The sequence below is a fragment of the Pseudopodoces humilis genome, chromosome 9, assembly GCF_049639895.1.
Source record: "Pseudopodoces humilis isolate 2021_Gansu_Grassland_sample_001 chromosome 9, ASM4963989v1, whole genome shotgun sequence".
In the NCBI taxonomy this organism is placed as follows: domain Eukaryota; kingdom Metazoa; phylum Chordata; class Aves; order Passeriformes; family Paridae; genus Pseudopodoces; species Pseudopodoces humilis.
The window spans coordinates 34,230,446-34,256,236 of NC_142208.1; the positions used below are offsets into that span (position 1 = coordinate 34,230,446).

At 41.9% G+C, this 25,791-nt stretch overlaps 1 protein-coding gene across 5 annotated transcripts; it reads left to right on the forward strand.

The window, feature by feature from the left end:
* The first annotated feature begins 557 nt into the window (after positions 1 to 557).
* MKI67 (marker of proliferation Ki-67) lies at positions 558 to 18,060 on the forward strand. Of its 5 annotated transcripts, none has more exons than XM_088059734.1 (16): positions 558 to 582; positions 1,992 to 2,105; positions 2,846 to 2,927; positions 3,010 to 3,125; positions 3,501 to 3,570; positions 4,126 to 4,204; positions 4,908 to 6,347; positions 6,652 to 6,890; positions 7,434 to 7,833; positions 9,585 to 9,700; positions 10,139 to 10,310; positions 10,399 to 10,533; positions 10,910 to 12,291; positions 13,101 to 13,173; positions 13,495 to 16,494; positions 17,408 to 18,060. In XM_088059734.1, exons 2-16 carry the CDS (start codon positions 2,014 to 2,016, stop codon positions 17,545 to 17,547), a joined length of 7,536 nt encoding a protein of 2,511 aa, XP_087915860.1. In that variant the 5' UTR covers positions 558 to 582; positions 1,992 to 2,013; the 3' UTR covers positions 17,548 to 18,060. The 5 variants fall into 5 exon arrangements, with proteins under 5 accessions (XP_087915860.1, XP_014113187.2, XP_087915861.1 ...); XM_014257712.2 differs by lacking the exon at positions 558 to 582 and adding an exon at positions 860 to 937; XM_088059735.1 differs by lacking the exon at positions 558 to 582 and adding an exon at positions 860 to 937 and having other exon boundaries at positions 4,141 to 4,204.
* Positions 18,061 to 25,791: the final 7,731 nt, after the last annotated feature.

Genomic DNA, 25,791 nt, shown 5'->3' on the forward strand with positions numbered 1-25,791 from the left:
AGTTCAGGTACAGGTATGAACACAGGCACTGCTGTGGGTACAGATCCAGGCAGAGGTGTAGCTAAGCGGGGCTCATGTACAGATTCAGGCACAGGTATAGACACAGGTACAAGCACAGGTTCGCGTACAGGTTAAATTCAGGTACAGATACAGGCTGGGGCACAGGTACAGATACAGGTTCAGGACAGGTACAGAAGCAGGTACAGGGTCAGGACGGACACAGCTACAGATGCAGGTACAGGGTCAGGACAGGCACAGCTACAGATGCAGGTACAGGGTCAGGACAGGCACAGCTACAAGCGCAGGTTCGGTTCCAGGTCCGTGTCTGGGCCCGTTCCCGTGAGGGACCCACCGGGGTCCCGCTGTGGCTCCCGGGCAGCGCCTGAGGCGCGAGCGGCTCCGCGGGGCGGCGCCTCCGTTTGAACTCAAACCTCCCTCGCCGCTTCCCATTGGCTCCGCTGCGCGTCGCGCGCCGCCCCCTCCGCCAATCAGAGTCCGCCGCGCTCCTTTTCGAATTCTCAACGGTCAGCTCGGTGAGTTCGTTTCTCCTTCCGCCGATCCGGGACGGTAAAAGAGTCAAAGGTAAAAGAGTTCCTCTGCCCGGTGCCGCTTGTCGCGGCCGGGCGGGCTCGGTGCTGTCCCGCAGCCATGGCCGCTGCCGGCAGGCGCGGGCTGTGGCGGCGCCTCTCGGTCCGTCCGTCTGCGAGGGTCCCGGGGGATTCGTTTTGATGCCCGGCGGAGGGATACACCAGGGCGGAAGTGGGTGCACAGCGCGAGGGCTCGGGGGCTGGCGCGCGCGCGCGGGAAGGGCTGAGTCGGCGTTCGCCGTGCTGGGAGCGCGGGGGGGGGGGGCGCGCGCGTCGGGGGCGCGTCGGACGCCGCCACACGGGGCCAGGTACGGGCCCGGCAGAGCCAGGTGCGGGCCCGGCGGAGCCAGGTACGAGTGGGCGAGCGGGGACGGGAGGGGGGCCGGAGGGACGCGGCTTTGGGGTGACGGGTGCCTGAGGAGGAGTCGGGCCGCTTGACAGCCCGCTTCGGTGGCCACCGGCATCGTGGCTCTAGCCCTTTGCCATGGTGGCTGTTGCCGCCGTCTCTCCCGGTGTTTTCCTGTTCTGTCCCCGCCGGTGGCTGTGAGCGCCAGAAGCCCGGGCTTGTAAATTCCGGCTTTTGCATCTCATGTGGCTTTTTTGGCTCGTAGGAGCTGGTGGCTGCCGTGGCTCGGTGCAGGACACCGAGTGTTTGCGTTCCCTGAAAGCCGAAGGGACTCCCGGGTTCCCCTCCCAGTTGTGTCTTGTCAACAAGTGTTTAATCGCATAAAACCCACCAAAAATATCCATACGAGTACCAACTGCATTTAGTTCCCTTGTTTTACCTTGCTGCTTTCTAATAGAGTGTTGCTAAAGATGCTTCTTTGAGGATCGCTTGTGGTAGTCCTATGTTAAATAATCTGTTATATGAAAATACATAAAAATGTATCTGTTTGCGCTGTGGGATTGGGGTTTTTATGCCAGTTCAGGAGCTGCCCAATTTCCAGCCCCTTCCCAGCTGTTCCTGCCACTACTCCTGGCAGCTGATGCCACTATCCCCTTTTTCCAGGAGGAAATAACTACAATCAGTTGGTCTTTATTTTAAATTCAAATCTCAGAATTTCCATCTGGGTAAGAGATTGAAATGTTTAGATTTAGGTGAAGAGGAGTGAATTTTTAAGTTGTTTATGGGACAAAATCTGTGTTGCTCCTGAACCTTTTCAAGATGGGTAACAAAAACCTCCCAAATACCAAAATTAGTCTGACAATTTATATAAACACATTCACATTTTTTTACATGGGGAAACACATATAACTGTGTTATATAACAGTGAGATTCATCTGCTGTCCAGTGGAAAATATCTCATCCCTGGAACAAAATAAAGCATAAAAATTTATGTTGATTTATTCTCATAAACATGCAAATCATAATTCGGATGAGTAATCTGGGCGTTTCCTTTATAGGTAAGGTTCCTTACACTCGAAGATGCCACGCTACGGGAAAATCATTGTCATCAAAAGGAATGGGACTGATGGAATTGTTTTTCCACTCACTTCAACGTCTTGTTTATTTGGAAGGTGAGAATTTGCTTGCATACATTGAAATGATGAGTGTTTTCCTGCAGATCATGTCTTTTAATGCTTATTTACAAAAATAAATGCTCATTTAGGAATGGTGTGCAGAGGAGGGAAGGTTAATGTAAGAGTAGAAAGTTGAACTTTATTTTAGTACTGCTTTTTGTCTTTTCCTTGCCAGAACTACACTGATTGATTGATTTTAAGTTTCTAGCCATAGGAAATCAGGGGAAGGGATTAAAAGTGATAAATGTTAAAACCAACAGCAAATCAAAAGCGTTAGAGATTATTTTCAGAAGAGGACAGAAAAGTCTGTACATTTATAAACATGTTTTAACTCACTGATAACTTCTAAGAAGGTAGAAGTGGTTCTGCAGGTGAGACCAAGGGTCCAGTTGGCAGTCTCAGATAAGAAATGTAACTCTGGGAATCACTTTAACAGCTGATTTTGTCTAAAAATATTCCACAAGTCTCAGGAAACTCTGAAAGCAAGTAAGCCCATAGCACCAGCTGTGCTGTAGCCATGTCTCAATTTGTTGTGATCTGCTTTTTTCTGATCTCAGCTCCTGTGCTGGAGGAGTGCAAGCTGCTATTTTTGCCAGTCTAAAAAGATTTAGGTAGTTAATTGTCTTCAAATTAGAGACATCATGCTGCTGTACCATTATAAATTTTGGGCAATGCCCTAATTGTCCAGCAGATTTCCCAGTGTTTTGTGTGAAACTGAACCTGTGTTTTCCCCTCAGGAAAACAGAGTGTGACATCCGCATGCGGCTGCCCTGGGTGTCCAACGAGCACTGCAAAATCGAGATCAATGAGAACAAGGAGGTGAGATGCTGATGTTTTAGTGAATTTTGCATTGCCTTGTTGCATCTCAGCAGGTCACTCACATTTTTTGTTTGATTTTCAGGCAGTCCTGACTAATTTAAGTGAAGTGAACCCCACGCAGCTGAACGGGGCTTGCTTTGAGCAGCCCATTCCCCTGAAGCATGGAGATGTGTTAACCATTATTGATCGCTCTTTCAGGTGTGTGCCACTGCCACAATCTTGAATTTTTTTTGATTCTAGAGTGGAAATTAATTAAGTTTAGTTAATATTTCTCTTACAGGACTTAATCAGAAAACAGGATTGCTCAAAGTTATTTTTTTATCACTTTTATTACACTTTTATTAAGCTAAATCAATATAGGTAGAATTGTTTAGAGAGATCATTCTGATTTTGTTTCAAGAATTGTCAGTTTTAGGGGGAAATTTAAAGTGGTTTTAAGTTACTGAAGCCTTTCAAATGGAGATGTGTGCATTGTTGGGAGGGGACAGCTATTCCTAGCTCATTCCTCTTAATAATAGGAATTTAGTTATCAATTATTTGACAAAAAATGGTATTTTAAAACATTTCTTTCAGGTTTGAATATCCTCTGCAATCAACTCCGAAGAAGAGGCATTCCAGGTCTCCAAAAGATGAAACTCTGCAGGTAGTTTTGCAGCTGTGGGCTTTTTCTCTACAAATGTATTGGTAGTAGTTGACATGATTTTCTATTTCCTTGTTCTGTTTTCTTATTAAAAGTAACTTTTCAGCCCTAAATTGCCTTTCTGTCTCAAAATACAAATACACTCTGTCAGATAAATAATTTTATAAGTTTGGTAATTTTTAGTCTACATTTTAGTCAAAAATTTGTCACTTTTTGGTAATAGATAATTAATAATTCATGACGTTACTAAAACAGACCTAAAAATCTTCCACTGAGTTTGGTAAGAAGGGGAGGTTCTAGTGTTTTTATTCTTATTTTACAGCTGCATTGACAGCTCAGAATTTAAATGATAAAACAAGATAAACTTCTCCTCTCTAGAGCCTCAAATGTATTGGCCAATGGTAAATATTGAAAAGTTCAAGGATTTAATTTGAGCACTTTAAAGCTTGTTTAGGGATAATGCAAATTCTCTTATAAATAGGTTTTTCTTCGATGTAGAATTGAGAGCTGAAGTATAAAATACTCGTTGCTCTGCTGTAATGTTGTACAAATTTACAGGTTCTTCATGTTCAGCAGGTGGCAGAAGTGGAATTATTACACAAACAAACTTCAGGAGCTAAAAGTCTTGGTGCTTCAGGTTGGTACTTGTTTTATGAGGGCTTTGCTTTTGTCCCCTTCAGTGCATTTATTATTAGCATTTGAATTAAATTCAATTTAAAAGGAGGAAAAAGGCATTTTAAGACTTTCCAATCTGAGTAGACCTTGCTATGGCAGTGATTATCCCATCATGTTTAAATGCTGTGAATTCACCTTTGACATTAAATTTTAAACTTGAGCTTCTCTGCTGACCTACAGCTACACCTTTTTAAGCAAATATTGCATTATCTCATGCCTTCTTTCCTAATAAAAATCAAAACAAGTATAATTTTGGAGATACATGGTATATATTGAAATGATTATTTACAGGAATTGTTTCCTGTAGAAACAGAAAAATCCAGAGATGCTAATTCTGGGTAATTATAAATTATTGTGAATTATTATAAATTATAATAAATTAAATGCCAGGACTTCACCTTCCCATCTTTCTTGTCTTAAATAATCCTGATTTTCAGAGAAGGCTCTTTATTTTATCATTTCTGACAGATTTTTTGTTCCAGTGCAAAAGACCCCAGCTGCTTCCAGGTGTTCCATTTCAGTAGATCTTGGTTGACCGGGATCTTCTCTCTTGGGAGGGAAAATAAGAAATTTTTAATCTGTATTTATGGAACTCTTTATGTATTTGTAGTTCTGCAATTTTGAAGTAACTCTGTGTCTGTATCTTTGCTTTGCTTTCTTTGTAGATAATGCTGAGTGTGAAGAAAAAAGTGCCAATGAAAGTAAACAAACTCCAGAGGAAAATCTTCCTGAAGCTTTCACTGTCAAACTCCAACCACCCAAATCTTCCCAGAGAATACATTGTGTTTTTAAAAAGCAAAATGAAAAGTCTCCCTTTAGTAAACTCTATGAAAATCTGAAAAATGAGCTGCAAGTGGAAAAAACTCTGCACAGGGGAACTGCCTCTCAGCAAGCTGCAAAAGGAGACCCTGGGAGTGTTCTGCCAGAACCAAGTGCTCCCATTCCATCCCTGAGCTGTCTTTTTGATCTGGGCAGCCTGGCTAAAGGAAAGGAAACGGGCAGGATGGAAAATATGGAAGAATGTATAATTGTGAGATGTGAAGAGAGAAACAGCCCAGGGTTTAACCAGCTGTCAGCTGGAGGTGGAACCCCCAGGAAAAGTTTTACCAGGAGTCCTCGAACTCCCATTTCAAAGGAGGTGTCAGGAGACACCAGTCAGAATCCATTGCAGGATCCTAAGAAGTTAAGGACACCAGGCAGATCCAAAGGTACTGCAGTTACACCCAAACCCAGCAAGGAGAACCACAGGAATTCCCAGGTTTTGCTGGAGCAGTGCTCCATAGAAAGGATGGATTGTCCAGCTAAAGCAATGATGTGCAGCCCCACAACCCCCACCTCCCATGTTGCTGAGGGAGGTAAATGTGCACTGAACATACCAAGGCCCAGGAGGAAGAGTCCTCGGTCTCTTTTTGTGTCACCTCCCAGAGAAACCACTGGAATGAATTCTGGAAATCCTGATACTCCAAAGACCCCACGGCGTGCATCACTGAAACGGAAATCACTTCCAGAAATCCCAGCTGGAGCTCCAAGGGAAGATTCAGTGTGCAGAATTGATAACACACAACCACCTTTGCCAGAAGACAATTGCTTAAAGCAAAGACGAAACAGCAAACAGCAAACACCACGAAAAACTGCCCAGGAAGTGCTGAAAGAGGTCTGGGATCAGGCAAACCTGGATAACTCGAAGGTGGGACATTGTGAAACCACTGCCTCTCTCTCTAATTCCAAGAGTCCCAGAAGAAACAGCAGGGAAAGCAAAGAATTCTTGGACAAAAGTGCCCATTCAGAGGCACTGGCTTCAGAAGGGATGTTGGCATCTCCTGCTGATCAGACACCTGGAAGGAAAAGGGGAAGGCCGAGGAGCTCTGGAGTTGTGACTGGAGCAGCACTGGAGACAAACACCGCTCAGGAACATCACAGTTCAGAAACTCCAGCAGAGCTGGCCGTGGACAGGTGTCACCAAAACCAGGATTTGGAAGATGCCAGTGCTACGGGACCTCGGAGACCATCAGCCAAGAGAAGATCTGGAAGTACTGCTGAGCTGAAAGACACTGAGCCTGGCTCAGAAAACGAAACTTTTGGCCTCTTGCATGGAGAAGACTCAGGTAAATCCATTGGATCCCCTGCCTTTTTTTCTGTATTAAAGAAATTCTCTAGCATTTTACTAAGAATTCTCTTACTTGGACAAAATGTGGAACCAATTACTGGCATTAATTGTAAAATATTTATCATGGAGTTACATTTGACCTTAACAATACACAGTATGTATAAAATATCTTGGATTTAATGTATTTCTCTTTAAGGCAGGTTTCTTTGGGTTTGTTTCCAACTTGGAAATGCACAAGGAAAGGTTAAAATGCTGCCTTGGGTTCTTGGCTATCTAAAAATAATTTCAATTGTTCTTTTCAGGCAAGACAAAAAGAATCTCTCAGAAGAGGAAAAGTGGTGAAAGTGTCCCTCAGACTTTGGGTAAAAGAAAGAGAGTGTCTTTTGGTGGTCATCTGAGTCCAGAACTCTTTGATCAAAGTTTGCCTCCCAACTCTCCCCTGAAAAGAGGAGCTCTCCCTGCCAGGCGGAGTTTACCCTATGGAAACTCTCTGCGGGCTGCGCTCAAGAAGGCTCAGGGTTTGAGGCACTTGATACATCAGGTAAATGTGAGGTCTAATCAAGTTGTTGTGTCCATTACTGTGATCAGAATTTATAAATTCTGTTATATATGGATTTATTCTATTATTTATCAATTCAAAATGAGCAGTAAACCTTGTGTGATGCATGCTGGTGTCACTCACGAGTGCTCAAAGAATCATCAGCAAAACCGGGTTAATTATAAAGTGAAAGTACAACCAAGTTCATTGGCAAGGTCACTCTGCTACTTACTGGATGGGTAAAACACACAAGGAAAAACCAGGCTAAAAATTGAAAATCTGTCAATATGAAACTAAAATTGACATTAAATTATTAATTGAGGGCTGGGGATGGATGAAGAATAGGAATGGGGAAGTGTGAGGATCAAAAGTATGATAAACCTTCCTGCCTAACTTAGCCCAGACTTGATCAACAGTTTAGGAGTCATTCTCTGTATCATTCCTGATAAAGGAAAATCCAAGTCTCAGGCAGGGTTTGCCTGGACAGATCACTTCATTAAGAAGGAAATTACTTCCATTCATTAATGTGTATTTTTTTTTTACCAGGAATCAGAAAGATCACCCAAAAATTCCCCAGCCCAGCAGTCCCCAGGTGCCTCATCCCCTGTCTCAGCAAAGGCAACACCCAAAATCCCTTCAGGCTCTCCAGCCCCTTTCAGGAAGGGGCGTTTCTCCATCTCCCAGCCCCCCACACCATTCCCAATTGCAGAGGAAATGGATGCTGGCACAGGAGACATGGATCCAGAGGGGGAAAATATCCAAGGGAAAACACCAAAATCTTCTCCTGCTACCCAAGATGCCAAAGCCTTGGTGACAGTGGCACCTGCCAAGTCAGCCAGAAGTGCCCAGCTGGGTTTGAAGGGCACTGCCATCAAGAGCAGAGGTGGGGCTGTGGCTGTCATCAGTGCCAAGAGGAGAAGTGGTGCCTCCAATGCCAATTTATTAGGTTGGTTTCAACAGTTAATTTTTAGTATTTACTTTCTTGCTTTAAAATACAGGAACCAAACTGGAAAAGGCCTGTTTAGTTATGCAGAGGCCACCAAATAATTGGTGAATCTTCTGAAAACTTCTGGGGTTCTTGGAAGTGCAAAGTGTTGCATTTTCTCATTCGTAAAGTAAATTTATTAAAGCATCTACAAACTCATTTAAAGACAAATATTAATGTTCAGAAGTAAAAAAAATGATAAAATTAACATTCTCTTTGCAAGGTTAGAGTCATGATCTTTAAAATCTGTCAAGTTCAAGTAGTGTTAAACTAAACCATGTTTATCGCATCAGTTTTGTTTTGAAAAGTTTTTATTTATAGCAGGGCAGCTTCACTTTGGTTATTTTGTGCCTTATTTTTATACAAGGCTCACAAACTTTGTCCAGGAACTGGGCTGTATTTAACCACTCAAAGTGTTACATAACTGGTAGAAATAAAAAATAGGATCATAACTGGATGCTACTTTCAAATCTTCAGAATTCCCAGTGTTGAGCACTGATTTGAAATGGTTTTGACAGCACTGGAAACTAATAGGGAAGTTCTGGTTCCTCAGGTTTTGACTTTTGAATAAACTTTGAAGTAGGGTGTATTTGTCACCTGTTTTCATCAGTTAAATCAGTTTGACAAAGTCAAATTCCCCATTCACCCAGGAATTTTTATTACTTTATTATTCTGTCCATTTTAATGGCAGGAGAGCTCTTGACAAATATCAGTGGCATTCCATTTCTCACCAGCTCTTTGTAATGTGCTTTTTAATATCACTGCATCAATTCCTTCTGTAATATGAAAAGAACATCACAGCTTTTAAAAATTTCAGATCCAAAATAAAACTGTTTCCAGTGCTTTTTCAGATCATTTCCTGGATGCTTGGAATTTTTCTCTGCATCCTGCACAGCCTGGCAATGTCAGCTTTTCAAAGTTGTTTTTTTTTATTTGCAGACTGACATAGCAATTCTGACAAGAGAATAACAACATCCTTTCCTTTAGGAACAGCATTCCCCTTTTTAGCTCTGTTTTTAAAAATCATTTCTTTTATATGATCCCTGTGTTCTGATAGATTTTTTTTTTTCCTGAAGTAAACAAGGCAGGTGTCCTACAACTTCTAGCTTCAGTTATTGCACAGCTGTAATTCCCTGCTCCCGCTGCTGTGGGATGATGCTGTGATGAAGGTAACCTTGCTTTGGGAGTTTTGGTAGTGTGTCACAAGGAGAAGGTGATACAAGAAAAATTATGGCAAGTCTTTGTGGATCTAAATGCAGAATAAATAACTGAAATTCCTCAGGAAGGTGGTGAAAGAAACTTCACTTAGAGACAATTTCTCTTCCGTTAAATCTCACCAGAGTAAAGCTCATCTATAATGAACGAGGCTGAAAGGCTCATGGCGAGTTTCTGTTGGGAAAACTGAGTTACTTCCAGAAGAGAGAGGAAGGAATTGGGTCAGTGTTCAGCTGTAGGATCTGAGTGTTTGATGCTGTGTAGAGCTCATTGTTTTGGTTTGGAAAGCCACAATGGGTACTTGGACTCTTAAACTACAGCTGGAACTGGGTTTTCAAATTGAGAATATTTCAGAGAACATTTCAGATGTTATTAGATAATAACAACCACTTTCCTCTGCCAGACTGCAGAAAATGTATTGGAATTGCAAAGAAATAATTGTGAACTTCCATTTACACAGCTGAGAGTTAAAGTGGTTCTTTCTCATTTTCTTCTAGTTGCAAAATCTTGGGCAGAAGTGGTAAAATTGGGAGTTGCAAGACCACAATCAAAGACTGCTAAAAAAAGTGTCCGTAAAGGAAGAGTCCTGAAGAGGAGGAACCCCCCAACAAAGGTGTCCTTTACTTTTTTGTGCTTCTTTGTTTTATTTTCTTGCATAACCACCAAACAGCTTGGATGGATTTTGAGCGAGAAGCTGAGCTCTTGGTGTGATGTAAAATGGGAGTTGATGTCTCTCACAGCATGTGGGAAACAGGTTGGTACAAAAGGATTCACAGAATTATTAATATTAAGGTTGGAAAAGACCCCCAAGATCTTGGGAGTCCAATCTTGCATCATAAAAATTAGGAATTTGGCAGAATCTGCCTTTCCTAAACTCAGGCTGGCTGGGCCTTCCAGCCCTCGTTGGCTTTGGACATCCTCCAGTCTTCTGGAACCTCCCAGTTAACCATGATTGATGATAAATTATGGAAGGAGCTTGGCCACCTCTACCACCATGAATCTTTGTTTAATAACTTCTTTTTTTTTTTTTTTTTTTCTTTTCTCTCTGCAGACTTCAGAGAAGAAAATAAAAGATCACTTTAGCACAGGTCATGCAGAGTCACCTGCTACCATAGTTGTAGGTAGAGCTTATTCCACCAAAGTCAGGTCAGCTGGACATGTCCCTAAGGTGGTAAAAAATCCCAGGATGAAGCTTAACATGGATATGGATGAAAGCTTCACAGGTGAGATTTTAAAGTCTGTTGCTTCATCTGCCCACTGTGAAGTTCTTTTGTAAAAACATCTGCTAATTTCTCCCAATATAATTTCTAGGAGTGCCTGAAATGTTCCAAACTCCAGAAAATCAGGGAGAAAGAACATTTCCTTTGGCTGATGCTCCGAATGCTGATTTTACACCACCATGGGCTGCAGGGGACATTTCTGACTTGCACACTCCTGAGGGTTCTGGTAGGTTTGGTATTTTAAAAAAAAATACTGACTTATATTATGGATTAGCAGCAGTCTCAGCCTAGGCAGACTTAACTGAGGTGAAGCATCCAGCAACCTATGAAAGGATCCATTGAGATTTATCAGGTATTAAAAGAAAATGTAGTTCCTGTTAATTTCTGAGTAGGACATTTTATCATTCATTCTGTTTGGTATGGAACTGCAAGGTTCTGATGAGTTGTTTCAGACACTGAGTACCCAATACACAAGTTTGGATTTTTATTTCTAAAAAGGTATATCTGAATTTGATTTTTATTTTTATTATACAGCAATTAAAATGCTTGGATTTTCTGCTTAATTTATTTTCCAAATGATGTAAATCTACTGCTTGTTTCAGGAGAGATGATGGTGTCACCATTAAATAATTCAGATGGTTCAGAGCAGAAGCAAGACAGCCCAGGTATGCTCTGCTTTCTGAGAGAGGAGTCATCTCCATCTATGTTTGATGAAATAGCCACAAAAACTCCTGAAAAAAGAGAATCTGTGCATGAAGATAATGTGGATAGTTTGGCAATAATTCCAGAAAAAAAAGCATCTCCGGTGAAATCAGGAAGTAAAAGGAGGACTCCAAAGCAGAAGTTGGAGACAGTTGAAGTCATGTCAAGCAAAAGGAAGATTTTAAGGACCCCTGAGCAAAGGTCAGAACCAGGAGAGGTTTTGTCAGGTATCAAGAGGCTCATGAAGACCCCAAAGCAGAAGCCAGAGCCTGTGGAGGTTTTGTCAGGCATCAAACAGCTCATGAAGACCCCAAAGCGGAAATTGGAGCCTGTAGAAGTTTTGTCAGGCATCAAACAGCTCATGAAGACCCCAAAGCAGAAATTGGAGCCTGTGGAGGTTTTGTCAGGCATTAAGCAGCTCATGAAGACTCCAAATCAAAAATTGGAGCCTGTAGAAGTTTTGTCAGGCATTAAGCAGCTCATGAAGACTCCAAATCAAAAATTGGAGCCTGTAGAAGTTTTGTCAGGTATCAAACAGCTCTTGAATACCCCGAAGCTGAAGCCTACAGAGGTTCTGTCAGGCATCCAACAGCTCTTGAAGACCCCAGATCAGAAATTGGAGCCTGTAGAAGTTTTGTCAGGCATCAAACAGCTCATGAAGACCCCACAGCGGAAGCCAGAACCAGTGGAGGACCTGTCAGGCATCAAACAGCTCATGAGGACCCCAAAGCAGAAATTGGAGCCTGTGGAGGCTTTGTCAGGCATCAAACAGCTCATGAAGACCCCAAAGCAGAAATTGGAGCCTGTGGAGGCTTTGTCAGGTATCAAACAGCTCATGAAGACGCCACGGCGGAAGCCAGAGCCATTGGAGGACCTGTCTGGCATTAAGCAGCTCCTGAGGACCCCACAGCAAGAGCCAGAACCACTCCTGGATGAAATTGCCTTGAAAAGGTTGCTGGACACTCCAGTAGAGAGCAAGGAAGCAGTAAAAGCTGTGCCAGGTGTGACTTCAGCCAAGAAAACCCCAAAGCTGAAATCCCAACCTGTGGAAGACATGGTCGGGATCAGCCGCATTTTCCAGACACCAAAGGAAAAGGTTGAGCCCATAGGAAACATGTTTGGAATCAGCAGATTAATGAAGTCTCCTAAAGAGAAATATCAACCAGTTGAGGATTTTGTGGGACTGCAAAGGCTCATGGCAGAACCCAAGCAGAAACCACCTGATTTTGAAGTGGACTATGCTGGAGTGACTGAAATGTTTGGGACCCCAGAGGAAATGAAGGTAAAATACTTTAACTTTTGGAAGGGACGTTTTTAGACTTTAAAACCTGTGACTGAAATGACTTTAGACTTCTTAGTATGACACCTTGTATTTTACAACATTTTTTAGGGACGGCTGCATTTGTGTGTGTTAAAATGTATTCAAGAGACCTGTCACAAACAAGCATTTTAAAATTAAGAATCATTAAAACCAGACTTAATATAAAAGTGATAAGCTCAATATAAAAGTGACATTCCCAGCATCTCATTCACCATTCCACACTGACCATCGCAGGTAGGAAAAGTGAAGTTCTCCAATGGGTGGGTCAGGCTTGGTGATGTCTGGTTAAACCAGCCTGGTTTGTTCTGCTGCTGGTTTTTGCAGTGAAAAGAATATTGATATTCAGTGGAGATGTGCTGGCATCACTGCCAGGTACCATTTTCTGTAAAAAACTATTTTGATTCTCATATTCCATAGGTAAAATGCTGAGTATCTCTGAGCTTAGTGCTTACAACTACAATAAAACACTACAGAGCACTCAATTTCTCTTCAATACCCCAAATTCCCTTTGAGCACTCATTAAGGCACTTCTCAACCTCTCCACGATGTTGTCTTTCACTTTAGATGGCAGGAATTAAATTTGCTGTGTTTGTGGGCTTGTATCAGCCCACAATACAATGGATATATTTATAAGACTGATTTAATTTGTAAAGAAAAGGATTTGACAAGAATTTTTATAAATCTTGCTGTACATTCATCTGGTATTGGTTGGCTCCATAAGTTCCTGTCCTGTCAGATATGCATTTATTGGTTATTTTTTATTCCCTTAGGTCGGATCAGTAAATGTTATGGATTCTCAGGAAGAAATTGCACCTCCTGGTTCTAATTCCAGTCGTAAATATGGTAAGCACAAATATTTTGCTTAGAGGAATAATGAATATAAAAAATCATAAACATTATCATGAAGTTTAGATCTTGTTTAAACCTCTCTCAGTGTGCCCAGCTATTTCCTGAGCTAATTTTTTCCCTTTGACCTACCCAAATAAATTAAACAACTTCAGTCAGAAGCCTGGCCTTTAATCTAGGAATTGGTTCAATATTTCTTTATTTGTTGTATGGTTTGCTTGAGCAAGATGCCTCTGTGAGGAAAAAGGAAAATGCGCAGATGCTTTGATCAGGCACAGGAATATCTAATTTTTGTTTGTGCTCTTTACCCTGTTGTAGAAAAGGAAGGAAAAGTTTCCCAAGGTGAAGATTCTCAACAGAAGAACTCAGCTGGTGAAGAGCAGCCTATCCAGAGAGCCAGAAGGGGCAGGCCAAGGAAGGCTGTACCTCCTGCTGCAGCAAAGCCAAGTGAAAATGCTGTGAGTTTAAAGGAGTTAGAGAGTCCTGATACCCAAGAGGAGATGGGAGTGATCACACATGAAAACAAGGGCAGAGGAAGGAGGGCAAAGTGTTGCATACAAGAAGTTGTTCCAAAGTGCCCTGATCAGGAAGGGCTCGATATTGTTTCATCTGTGGAACCACCTGGTGCTGCTCAGAAATCAGGAAGAGGTAAAAGGCAAAAGCTGAAGGAGTTAAAACATCCAAATGAAAGTCTTGAGTTTTGTGTTGAAGATTCTTCACTGCTACAAAAAGCACCTGCAAATAGCAAACAGAGTTTGCAGGACTGTGGCACCAATGAAGCTGAAGATGATCCAGGCATAAAGACAAGACCTGGAAACATTCAGAATGAAATTTGTCAGCTGCAAACAGGTTTAAATAATCCTGACAGCAAAGCTAATGACAGTGGGATAGAGGACAGTGAAGAAGAGCTCCTGTCACTGAGGAGGAGGCACAGAGGGGTGGAGAACACAGAACCAGTGATTCCAGCAAAAAGAGGGAGACGAGCAAGGAATGACCAAGGAAAAGCAGCTTCTCCAGGAGACCTTTGTGGAACAACCAGAAATCTTCGTAAAGACCCATCCCCAAATGTTACACAAAGACAGGAACAGGATTGTGACAAAGCTCCTGAGGCTGTCACAGCACAAGAATCTGAAAATGGCACTAAACTTGAGCTAAAGGCAACAAAGAGAAGAGTTAAGTCTTTCAGAAGTACTAGAAACAGAAAGCAGTCAGCTGAAATAAAAGCAGACACTCGTGGGGTCGCACTTGAAAATACACAACACGTTCAGAAAACTGAGGAAACATCAACTGAAACTGATGCTGAAACACAATCCCACGTGAGAAATGAGATGAAAGGATCTCAGGGATGTGAAACAGAAAATTCTCAGGAAAATACAACAGAGGCAGCTCAGAGATTACAGGCAGAGTCACCTTCTGCAGAGACCAACAAAATGCCAGTCAGTGCTCAGAACATGGAAGCAACCAGGGCTAGAAACAGGAGAGGCAAAAAAGACTCTCTGGAGCAAAAAGCTGATGAGTTTACTGAAAATGTGAACAGCCTAAAACAAATTACTCCCAAATTTAAGTCAGAAATAGAAGTGGATGAATCTTCTCCCCAGGATTCCTGGGGCTCTGTTTGTGCCAGTGCAGCCCAAGGCAAGGAGGAGCAGCCCAGCCCGGGTGCCACATCTGTCCCTGCTGCAGACAGTGCCAGTCCTGCTCAGGGCAGTCACAGGAAGACGAGAAATGAGTGGGGAGTACTTAAAGCAAAGCAAACTGAAATCCTGCAGAGGAGTCCAGCACAAAGAAATGCAGTCATGTGTAGAAGAGGAAGAGGTAAAAAAGTCAATTTTCAGCTTGAAGAAGGCAGTTCCAAAGTGACTGAAGGAAAAGGTTTACCTGAGGGTGATGAAGGGATGGCTGACAAAGATAATCAACGTGAGAATTCCGAAAATCCTCCTTCACGGGGAAGGAGGGGCAGGAGAAAGCAACTTGATTCCATCCCACAAAAAGCTAGTCCTGCCTTTATGGAAAAGCAAACATTAAGTGCAGATCACAGGGAAGATGAGGCTGTTGTGCAAGAGCAAGAATCAGCTTTGGAAGCTGCTCCCACTTCAGCAGAGGACAATCCACCGAGACGGGGGAGGAGGCGTCAGGTGGCTGCAGCATCACAGACCAGATCTCCTTCTGTCAGAACGAGACGTGGGGTGCTGGAAGGTGATGCTAAAAAGACAGCAGAGAGAGAAGATGAAAATCCAGCTCTGGGTAATGAAACTTTGCAGGCAAAAGTGAATTCATCAGCGAGGGACAGAAGGAAAAAGATGGATCCGGTAGCAGAGGCAAGTTCATCTCCTCTCCAGAGAAAGTGTGGCTTGTCAGAGGCTAAAGATGAGGGTACTCATGAAGAACAAAGTGTGCCTGTGGCAGAGGTGTCATGTGCAAAGGAGGAGCCACCAGGGAGGGGCAGAAGGAAAGAAACTGCTCTGGCATCACACACAACCAATCCCATCTCTCTCAGAGGGAAATGCGGGCTGCCGGCAGGTGATGGAGAAGAGGCTCCCAAAGAAGAGCAGAATGTTCCCTTAGAAACGTGTGATCCATCCAGGAAGGAAACTCAACTGAGAAGAGGCAGGAGGAAGGAAATTGCCCCCTTGATAGAAGCCCAAAGTTCTCTTCAGGGAAACCAGGTCCTGTCAAGACGAAGTGGTAGAAAAAGTAACAACAGGGAAGCTAAACAGAGCAGGGACAATTCTTCCCAAGAAAATACGGATTTTGTAAAAGGCAGCTCAAGGCAAGCAACCACTTCACTGGCTCTTAGTCCCACCTCACTTCAAGGCTTGACAGAAGATGGTAAAGATGGAATTCCTGAACAACAAAGTCAACTTTTGGAAGTAGCTCCACCTGCAAAAGAAAATCCATCAAGAGTGGGCAGGAAGAAAACAACTTCTTCCGCTTCTGAAACAATTTCCACTTCTCTCAGGGGAAAATCCAACCTGCCCAGAGGCAGAGGTCAGAAGAGGATTCTTAAAGGAGGTGAAGATGCATCTCCAGAAAATAATCCATGCCAGGGAAGAACAAGGCAGTTGAGGAATAATAGGAGGAAGGTGGAATTTCTATTAGAGGCAGCTGCTTCTACCTCTCCCCATAAAAGCAGTGACTTGCCAGAAAATGGCAACACTCTGGAAACTCAGGATTTGAGTGGAGCATCCACTGGTTCTGAAGAGAATCAGTCTGGAAAAGGCCAGGAGGGTGACCCTGCTTCACAGGCAGCCCCCACCTCTCGCAGAAGGAAATGCCAGCTGCCAGCAGAGGATGTGGCACCCAAAAAATCAAAATCAGGTGAGGCAAGGAGTGGCTTTCTCTTCTCTAAGCTTGGCTGAGTTATGTGTAGACAACAATTGTGTGCAGAGCCCTGGGGCTGCTGATCTAGATCACAGAATGACAGGATCATTTAAGTTGGAAAAAATCCGAGATCCCAGCTCCCTCAGCTGCTCCTGGGGCTCCAGCCCCTTCCCCAGCTCCATTCCCTTCCCTGCTCACACTCCAGCCCCTTCCCCAGCTCCATTCCCTTCCCTGCTCACACTCCAGCCCCTTCCCCAGCTCCATTCCCTTCCCTGGTCACTCCAGCCCCTTCCCCAGCTCCATTCCCTTCCCTGGTCACTCCAGCCCCTCCATGTCCCTCCTGAAGTGAGGGACCCAAACTGGACATGGCACTGGAGGTGCCTTCCCAGTGCCCAGTACAGGGGGACAATCTCTGTCCTGGTCCTGCTGTGCCACATAAAATATTCCCTGGAATTTTCAGCTTGACTTCAAAACTCCCAGTTAAAAAATATTATCAAATGAATGTCTTGAAGTAGAAATGACAGTAACTCTTTAGAGCTACACAATGAGCAATTTCTTGCCATAAAACTTCCTCTGTTTTCATTTTTGCAGGACTTTGGTGTTGGTTCTGTTTTAGTTTTACGTGTCAGTGGAAGGAATTTTAGCTAAAGTGGCAGCTAATTGGTTTTGGTGCTCTCATTAATGTTAACCTACTTTCAGAAATAGCTGTAAATCTTCAGGGATCCAACTTAAAGGATATTGGATGTGCAGAAGTGTGGGGTTGGTATCTGGTTTGTTGAATTCAGAGATGTAATCTTTGGAATGTTGTCATTTGGGACATTTCCTTTCAAAACAATGTAGGTGAAGATGGAATTTTTTGGGGAAATATTTGCTTGATGATACAAATTGACATTTTTCCATGTGCAAATAGGGAATGATGAAAATGGGTCTCTACAAAGAGGAAGAAGAAACAAAACTAAACTTGGAGAAGAGGATGCAAGGGCAGCTCAGACCACTGGAGGGATGGAGAGGAGGACAAGATCCAGCACAAGAACAAGGAAACAGCCTTAAGAGTCCCAGAACCAGTTCTTAAATCAATTCAGTAATTCCAATTACAGGTCGTTTTTAATGTGAATTGATTTGCACTCAGATTTTAAGCTCAGATTTTTGATAATTCTATGGTTGCTTTGCAGAATATATTTCTTAATGTATTTACAGATAGAAGATAGGTATTTCTTCAGTAGCTTTGCAAACGTGTGGTGGTTCCTAAACCATGGGGTGCTTGTGCAAAGCTGTAAACATAAAATACAATTTGTTATACCAGTGTTCCTCCCCTTTTTCCTGTTGATCAGTACAACAATCAGGAAGCCATGTTACTTCCAGCTCAAGCTATTTTCTGCTGAAATTTTCCTATGCTGAAGTTTTTATTTTTTATCTGAGTTTTGTAAATATTCTTTTTAAAAGATACTAGTTGTATTAGCAGAAGTATTATGATAAACTTGTGATAATTTTTTTTTAAAAAAAATTAAGCTTGTATTAAAAAATGCAGGTTTTGAAGTCATTAAACTTGTAAACAATTTGGGACTTGTGTGTTTTTTTTGTTTTAAGGATGCAATTGCTGCTGAGTTCATTTCTAAGGTTCTGTGGTTGATGTGGTTTGGAGACAGAACTTTTAGGACCTTTTACAGATAATTTGTCTTCAAGGGGGTTTCTGAAATGCAGGAACAAAAAATTCAGCCTGGGCATCAAACTTGTGTGCAGTTTTTAAACTTGAGTTAAAATCCTTTGTTTCTGTGGTGTGTGAGGAGTCAGGAATGTTTCTGCAGCAGAGCACTCGGAACTGGAGCTGTAAAGGTTGGAAAAGACTCCAAGCCTCAGATGTGATTTAATATATTTATTTTTTTTAATTTAAGTTGGATTTTTTGCTTGTTTTTTATGTGAAATGTTTTGTACCCATATCCACAGAGGGTTTTTATTGAATGATAATGCACTTTTTTTTAAAATCTACTTAATTCTATTGTGAAAATTGAAATATGTCCATGCATCCAGGGTTGCTCCATCCCAGGTGCAGAATCTGGTACTTTCCCTTGAACTTGGCTGATATGAGAAGTAGATTATATTATGGTGGGGGGTGTTTGGGTTTGGGTTTTTTGTGGGGTTTTTAACTCTTGTTTCCCAATCATGACATTCCTAAAACTTTAGCCCTGAAATCTCAGAGGAAAGCAAAATTTTGCCATCTCCCCTGAAATCAGAATTGTCTCTGTGTAAGCAATGCCACTGCCATGGTTGGGAAATGCAGGGATCCACAGGAATATTTTTCTGGTTCCAAGAAGTTGTTTGGGTTTTTTACTCTCTGATCTATCACTTTTGGGTTTGGTCCTAGTTGAAATCTAACAGAAGCTCAGCTCAGATTAAATGCCTCAATTCTTCAGAGCTGGGGTTCCTCCCCATCCAAGCAAAACTATCAGGAATTGTCTCCTTCTCTCATTCCCCCTTTCCCAGGTGCCTCACTGGGGTTGGAGAAGGAATCCTGGGCAGTCTTGTCTAAGGTGGGCAGTCTCTCCCTAAAGAAGATATCCCATTGTTTTTGTAGGAATTGGAGAGATCTCCAAAGTCAGATCCCAGTTTTTGTAATGCCAGCAACGTCCTGTGAAGATCTCTGGAAGTCCAGATCTGTTTTGTGAAGAGATGGACAAGGGGAGAATTCCCAAAGCAAAGGTTTGTTCATGGAAGTCTCTCAGAAGGTGATGTCATTTTGGGAATGTTGTACAGCCAGCCAGGGAAAGCAGCAGGAGTTTAAGGTACGTGGCTGATGGGTTTTATTGTTCATAAATCAGGATTTGGTTGTGGGGACACTGCAGCCACCCAGAGCATGGCTTTGCTCACTCTCCAGGACATTTCCAGTGCAGGATTTGCTCTCTGCTCTTCTGTAGAACTGACATTTGACATCAATTCATGTTTCTAATTTAATAAAGATGTATTTTATGGGCAGCTTCTTTTCCAATCAGAAAATCTGAAACTGCAAATCTACCTCAAGGTAGATAATTCTGAGGGAGAGCTGAGACAAATCTCTTTCCTCTAGGAACGTTTCCAAATTATCTTCTCTAATTTCTGTAGTGCTACATCTTCATTGTTGTGTGGCAGCACAATTTTTTTAAAAAAAAGGAAATGGTAGGAAAATTTCATTGCAAACTTTCTGCATTGTCAATATTTTTGATTTTTAATCTGGACAGATGATTTTAAGGAAAGAAGGAAAGGAGTGGGACACAAAAAAAAAAAAAAAGCAGAGTTTATCTTGGTTATCCATGATTGTCACTTGGATTTACAAGTTGCTGGATATAGATATATCTATTTGTTTTTAGATCTACAAATTTATTTATAGATAATTTCTCAGTGATTTTGAGGGAGTAGTAAAGAATAAGTACTTTAAATCTTATTTAAATATAGAGCAGCCTGTTAATGAGATTTAATCTCACAGCATCATTTAGGTTGGAAAAGCCCTCCAAAGCCATCGAGTCCAACCCCAGCACTTCCAATGCCACCACTGTCCCATGTCCCCAAGTGCCACATCCTCATGGCATTTAAATCCCTGCAGAGGATTTATTATTTAAGCATTACTTTTCCAGAGGTGTTGGTTTGAACATCCTTTTGATGGCATTGTCACCGCTGTGCTGTCAATTGTCACCGATACCACTGTTCCCTGTGGGAGCCTCCATCTATCCTCTCAATTTCATCTCCACACTTATTAAAAATAGATGGACTTGCTGCTTCCACTACATAAATAAGGTTGAAAAATCAACTTGATTGTCACAAAGAGTTTCAAAACCTTCAAAACTTCCTGACAACAATAACTGGATTTTAATATTTCAGCCCTGCATTGCCATCGACGCCGCAGCTCTGCCCGTTCCTGACAGTCGCTTTCATATCCAATTTCCTTCCAGACTTCTGTGAGTTCTTGCCTTGGAAGAGTTCCTTGACAGCAAGAAAAGCTGCTTAATTACATGAAACATGGAAAGAAAACTTGCATTGGTTTGAATTTTGCACCTTTGAATTTGTCTCTTTCCCTGGCATTGCTCCCCTGCCCTGTCCCGGAGGATCAGGGGAACTGATGCTGTTTTGGGAGAACAGTTGTTAACCTTGGAGCCAAGCTGTAAACACCCCCAGAATTTGGGGAAATTCTGTAATTTCCCCAAGGCTGGGCTCTGATGGAGGCAATTCTCAGAGATTAACAGATAGCAGGTAATTGATGATCTTTGAGGATGCTGTCTCCATAGATTCCCACTCCAGCTTCCTTCCCTGTTTCTTCAGAATGTAATTTATGGCTGGTACTCAGAGGAGGTCACAAAAAATCCCGGAGACAGGTGGGAACACCCACCCTGTTTAAAAAATTCCATGTGAGGTTCCCTGACACTCAAAAGTCATAATTAGTGAATATTCTCAGGCTTGCAACCAGAGGCTGGAATCTGTGGATAAACTAAACTTGAGGAACATCTCATGAAGTAAATTTTCCTTTTTAGTACTGAGAAACATAATGAAAACCCACCTGGAATTTAAATCTCAGGAATGTGGCATCGTCTGGGAACTTTTGATGGTGCTCAGGGCAGATACTGATGTTTTTATGGTTCTGTGAGTGGCAGGTAGGTCAGGACCTGTCTCATGATTTGTCCTCACTGGGTCACATTTATGATAAAATAGCAATGGACATTAACACTGAAATTTGGGAAAAATCAGTGTATTTGAAAGCTAAAAACCCAATCCTGTTCTGATCTTTAGCATTATAAATTCCCCTTTTTTATTTTAGTGAATTTAAGCAAATTCTCCTGATTAATTTTTTCTCCCAGAAGGGCTTTTTAAAATCCAGTAGAATGCAGGATTGTGCATGGCTAAAATCCACCTTTGTAATCCCAAAATGATATTTGATAACCACAACTTTTAGGGGACAGATGGCAGAGTAAAACTTTCTATATTTCACTGAAAATATCAATAGTTTTAACAAGAGACAGTCAGAATTTGGGAATTAAGGGTAGGGATACCATAAAACCATGAAAAAAGTGTTCAGTATCCACTCACTGCTGATTTGAAGCAGCACCATTCCTTGCCCAGGAAATATTTTTAGCCAAAACCAAAAGAAATCAAAGAAATTGAAGCAAATATTCCTGTGTCTGTATAAGGGAAGAAACACTGGCAACAAATCAGTGTTTTTAACACTACTTTTAGTGCTCCTAGTAGAATTATCTCAATAAAGTTACTACCTTTTAAAACTTATCATATTAGAACACAAAAATATTGTCAGGTTCAGGAAGTTCCTTGTGGCTTGTTTTCCCTCCTAAAATTGGACAGGTATTTAAAACAAAACCTGTGTGAGATTAGTTTCACTCCTCAGTGTTCATTTAGCAAGTAAAAATCCCTGTTTTGACTTCAGCACTTTAAAATCTGTCGATACAAATACTTCAACACAAATTTCCCAGCTCCAGAAGAGAACTGGCCCAAGTGAACTGCAGCACTTTGAAATAATTTAATTTCAAATTAATAAATTTAATCCAGTTTAACTCAAGTTTAAATTCAAGTTTCAACTCAGACAGACACAATAACTTTTTGGATTGGAGTTGTTTTCATGTTCCACCAGAAGAGAAACTTCTTAACAATAAATTGCAACTCTTTCATTAAGCGAAAAACTTGTGATTTCCAGAAAAATACCATTTTTGCTATTTGTGGTAGGAGATCAAAGGACTGCACAACTTTGCAGCCATCTGAAAAGTAGAAGTTTATTTCTAAATTTCTCAATTCTAAGTAAAATTTTATTTCAAGAATGAGTTTAATGTTAAAATTTAGCTTTTTAATAGGAATATTATCATGTAAGTTATGTTAGTATGAAATTATTGTAGAATCTTTTTGTATTTAATAGCTTTTTAATTTTGTTAATATCATTTCCTTCACTGAGATGATCACATTTTCTAAGACAAGATAAAAATGCTGGCATGGTGGAAAGAAAATTGGGATTTTGTGCAATTTAGAGTTTTCCAGGCTGCTCTATGGAAGAATATAAGGAAATCTTAGTGGCTACTGCATGGCACAGGAATGAAATCCTGATTTTCTCCTCTGCTCCTTCCAGAGCGAGCTGCATCTCTATCTGGATCTGGTGCTTTCAGTTTTGCAGCTCTGGAGCATTTTTAAATTGCAATGTTTGTGAATACCAGGGAAAGATGCAGCTTTCACTGCCTTCAGGAAGGTCAAACAGATTTTTCTAAAAATCAGCTCATTAGAGCTGTAAATTAGATTAGGCCAGACTCTTCTCAACCACCTACGAGCATTTATCCTGTCAATCTCCCAAGAACTCGCTGCCATAAATCCTTGTTTTTCTTTGAGGGAAGGTATCCCACCAACTGACCAACACTGTGCTGGTGAACTTTGTAATTAATATTTTGCATGTGTTCATAAAACTCTCAATGACCTATTTTTAAATAATGGGAAATGAGAAACCCTTCTAGGAGGGTCAGGCAGATCAGAAATCATCCATGAGGGAAGTGAAGGGCCAAATCCATTTTAATTGAACCCACTGAGAGCATCTCTTCAGTCAAAGCCTGAAACTAAGTTTAAAACTAAATCTGGTACTTTTAGGGGCTGGACCAGATTAAAACCCACCAACTTTTCTATTTTGAAGCCAAATCCTGTCCATTTACTGAAATCTAGCTCATTACACATATGCAAATCAGCACGGCCTTTTGGGGTGTGGGCATTACTTTGTGGCCCTCCCGTTAAAATGTGTGATTAATCCCAGCCAAGTCAAGCCCACCAATTAGCAGCAGCTCATTTTCCTGCTCTTGCAGCGGGTGCCTCCTTCCTTGCAGTGCACGTTGTTCATTAGCTGGTGCACCTCGTGGCAATTAGGCAGGCGGAGGCATTAATTTGATCAGCTGGAGAGTTGGCTCCCAAGATCCCGCGGATTCAGCGGAGACGCGGCCGTTCCTCCAGGGCGCTCCAGCTCGGCTTGGTGCTCCCGTTCCCCCTCTGGAGAAACCTCCTGCTTCCCATTAACTAAAGGGAAAGCCTTGATCCTGAGGCAAAGGATGGCCCAGCTCAGCCCCGCTGTTTTAATGAAGGAATCCCAGGCAGAGTTTGGCTGGGGAGTTCCAAGGCAGAGGTGGCTCCTGAGTGAGCAGGAACACGACGCCACCATCCCATCCGCCCTTCCCAGCTTGGCCACAGCTGTCCCTGTCCCTGTCCCTGGCTGTTCTGCTCCATAGGATCAGTTCTGTCCATAGGCACAGCTTGGAAAGCTCCTGTGTTTCCTCAGGGCACCTCTGACCTCACCAACACAACGTCAGGGAGGAGCGGGAGGGATGAACCTTTCCAGCAGTCAAAATTCTGAAGTGGTGTTGGATGTGGCACCTATTTGATGGAATTCATGGAATTCTAGAATCATTTAGGTTGAAAAAGACCTTTGAGTCCAGCCACAAGCCCAGTTTCACAGTCCTGTCCCTTGCTGTAGTTAGAAATGTCCAGGCTGAGCTTGCACTAAAACTGACCCCAAAGACAGACAAATGCCTTTCCCACCATTGCTCCCCTTTAATGCCAACTTTTAAAAGTCCAAATTCCCTGTTGGGATCTCAGAGCAGCCCTTGGCTGGAGAGACAGGATCTACATCCAGTGCTGTAAAATGAGGTGAATCCTCCTGGAAGGTTTGGGAGAGCCCACCCTGAGTGGTCCTGACCAGTAAGAGCTGAAGAAGGAGCAGCCTGTGAGTGGATTTAATAACTTTTCATATTTAAAATTGCCTTGTCATTTGAGTAATGAGCTCTCTGTGCTTTCTGCTGGAAAAGATCACTGTGGAGCTTTATTTTTGGTGGGGGTACCCACTTGGGCAGCCCAGGTGTGTTGCTAACTGAACCCAAATTATTAACCTTAATACAATTTTTAAACAATTATTAAGCTAATCGGATGCAAATTAAACAAAATGAACCTATAAATATATGTGTTTTTCAAATTAGTAATTGGATTTTTTGATGATCTTTGGCTTGACATTGATAAGCTGCTTCTCATAACAGTCTAATTAGGCAATATGTAAACTTTGGCATTCGGTTCTGTCCTAGTGGCTTTTTCAAATGATGTTTGTAAAATTTGCAATTTCATATTACAGATTAAAAATTAAAAACTGCAGGAGGCTAACATTAAAATGAGAATTCATTTCATGGAAAGCCCTGTAGACAAAATTCACCCTAATAGAATTGTGCATAAGGGGCTGCAAATCATGATCTATAGTTACACAGGGGAAGGCTTGTCAAAACCAGTATTGTTGGCCTGTAGTTCTATTCACAGTATTAAACCCATCAGTGGAGTCACTTTGGGGAAAATGCGAACATTATCAAAGAACAGTAAATTAGCAAGAAATTAAAGCATATACCCTTGCATTTCCAAAACAAAAGATCCCTTCATTAAAAACCTTTCATCAGTGGTTTAATATTCATAGCAGTAATTTGCATAACTAAATCAGTTTTCACTGATGAGAGACGACCAAAGTTTTTTTTTTTTTCTTTTTAGTTTTTTTTTTCCTTCACTAATTTCTTTTTTGAATGAGCTCTCTAGTTTTTTTTTTGTTTTTTTGATTAAAATTTCACACCAGTAGTTGAGCAAAATTGAATACATGACTTCACTGTATTTGTGAGCATCCTCCTTTTCAAGCCTGGGGTTAAATTCTGCTGCTGGGTGAAAAGCAGTGCCTGGGGTTGCTTTGTTTACCCTGCTGGTGTCCATCCCTCCTGTGCCTCCCATCCCTGTGTCCCTGCTAAATTCCAACCCCAAATCCCACCTTTGTTGGGTTTTTATTGCCTTTTCCCCTCTCGTACCTGTCCACAAACACAGAGCAGGGGGATGATATCGATGAGGAATAAAGAAAAATCATTGGAGTGCACGTTGAGAACTTTCTCTGAAAGCAAAACCTTTTTTCTAAGTCCTTTTTTCTGTTTTCCAAGGACCAATTCCCTTGTGGGAAGAGGAAACAAGTTTGCCTTAGGGAATGAAGACAGAAAAGTCTTTTTCAATGTAAATCAGACTTTTTTTTCAGGAGCTATTTCAAGGTATCATGGCAGGACTTGATGATCTTTAAGGTCTTTTCCAACCTTAACGATTCTATTTGAAATAAATGGATATTGTGCTGGCTGAGTAGCCTTTACTAGGAATTATTTTGGGAAATAATGAGATTTAATTCATTAAGAGATACTGTGGGCAGCCAGTCATGCAATATTTACATGTTGGCTCTCTGGGCAGTGATTCATCCATCTGAAATAATCAAATTTATTGGAATTCTGATGTGACTTC

Bases quoted from the DNA above. Each gene is read 5' to 3' on its own strand.
- MKI67 (XM_088059734.1), top strand. From the start codon at position 2,014: ATGCCACGCTACGGGAAAATCATTGTCATCAAAAGGAATGGGACTGAT. The intron at 2,106-2,845 runs GTGAGAATTTGC...TTTTCCCCTCAG, and splicing joins ACGTCTTGTTTATTTGGAAG to GAAAACAGAGTGTGACATCC. The intron at 16,495-17,407 runs GTGAGGCAAGGA...ATGTGCAAATAG, and splicing joins ACCCAAAAAATCAAAATCAG to GGAATGATGAAAATGGGTCT.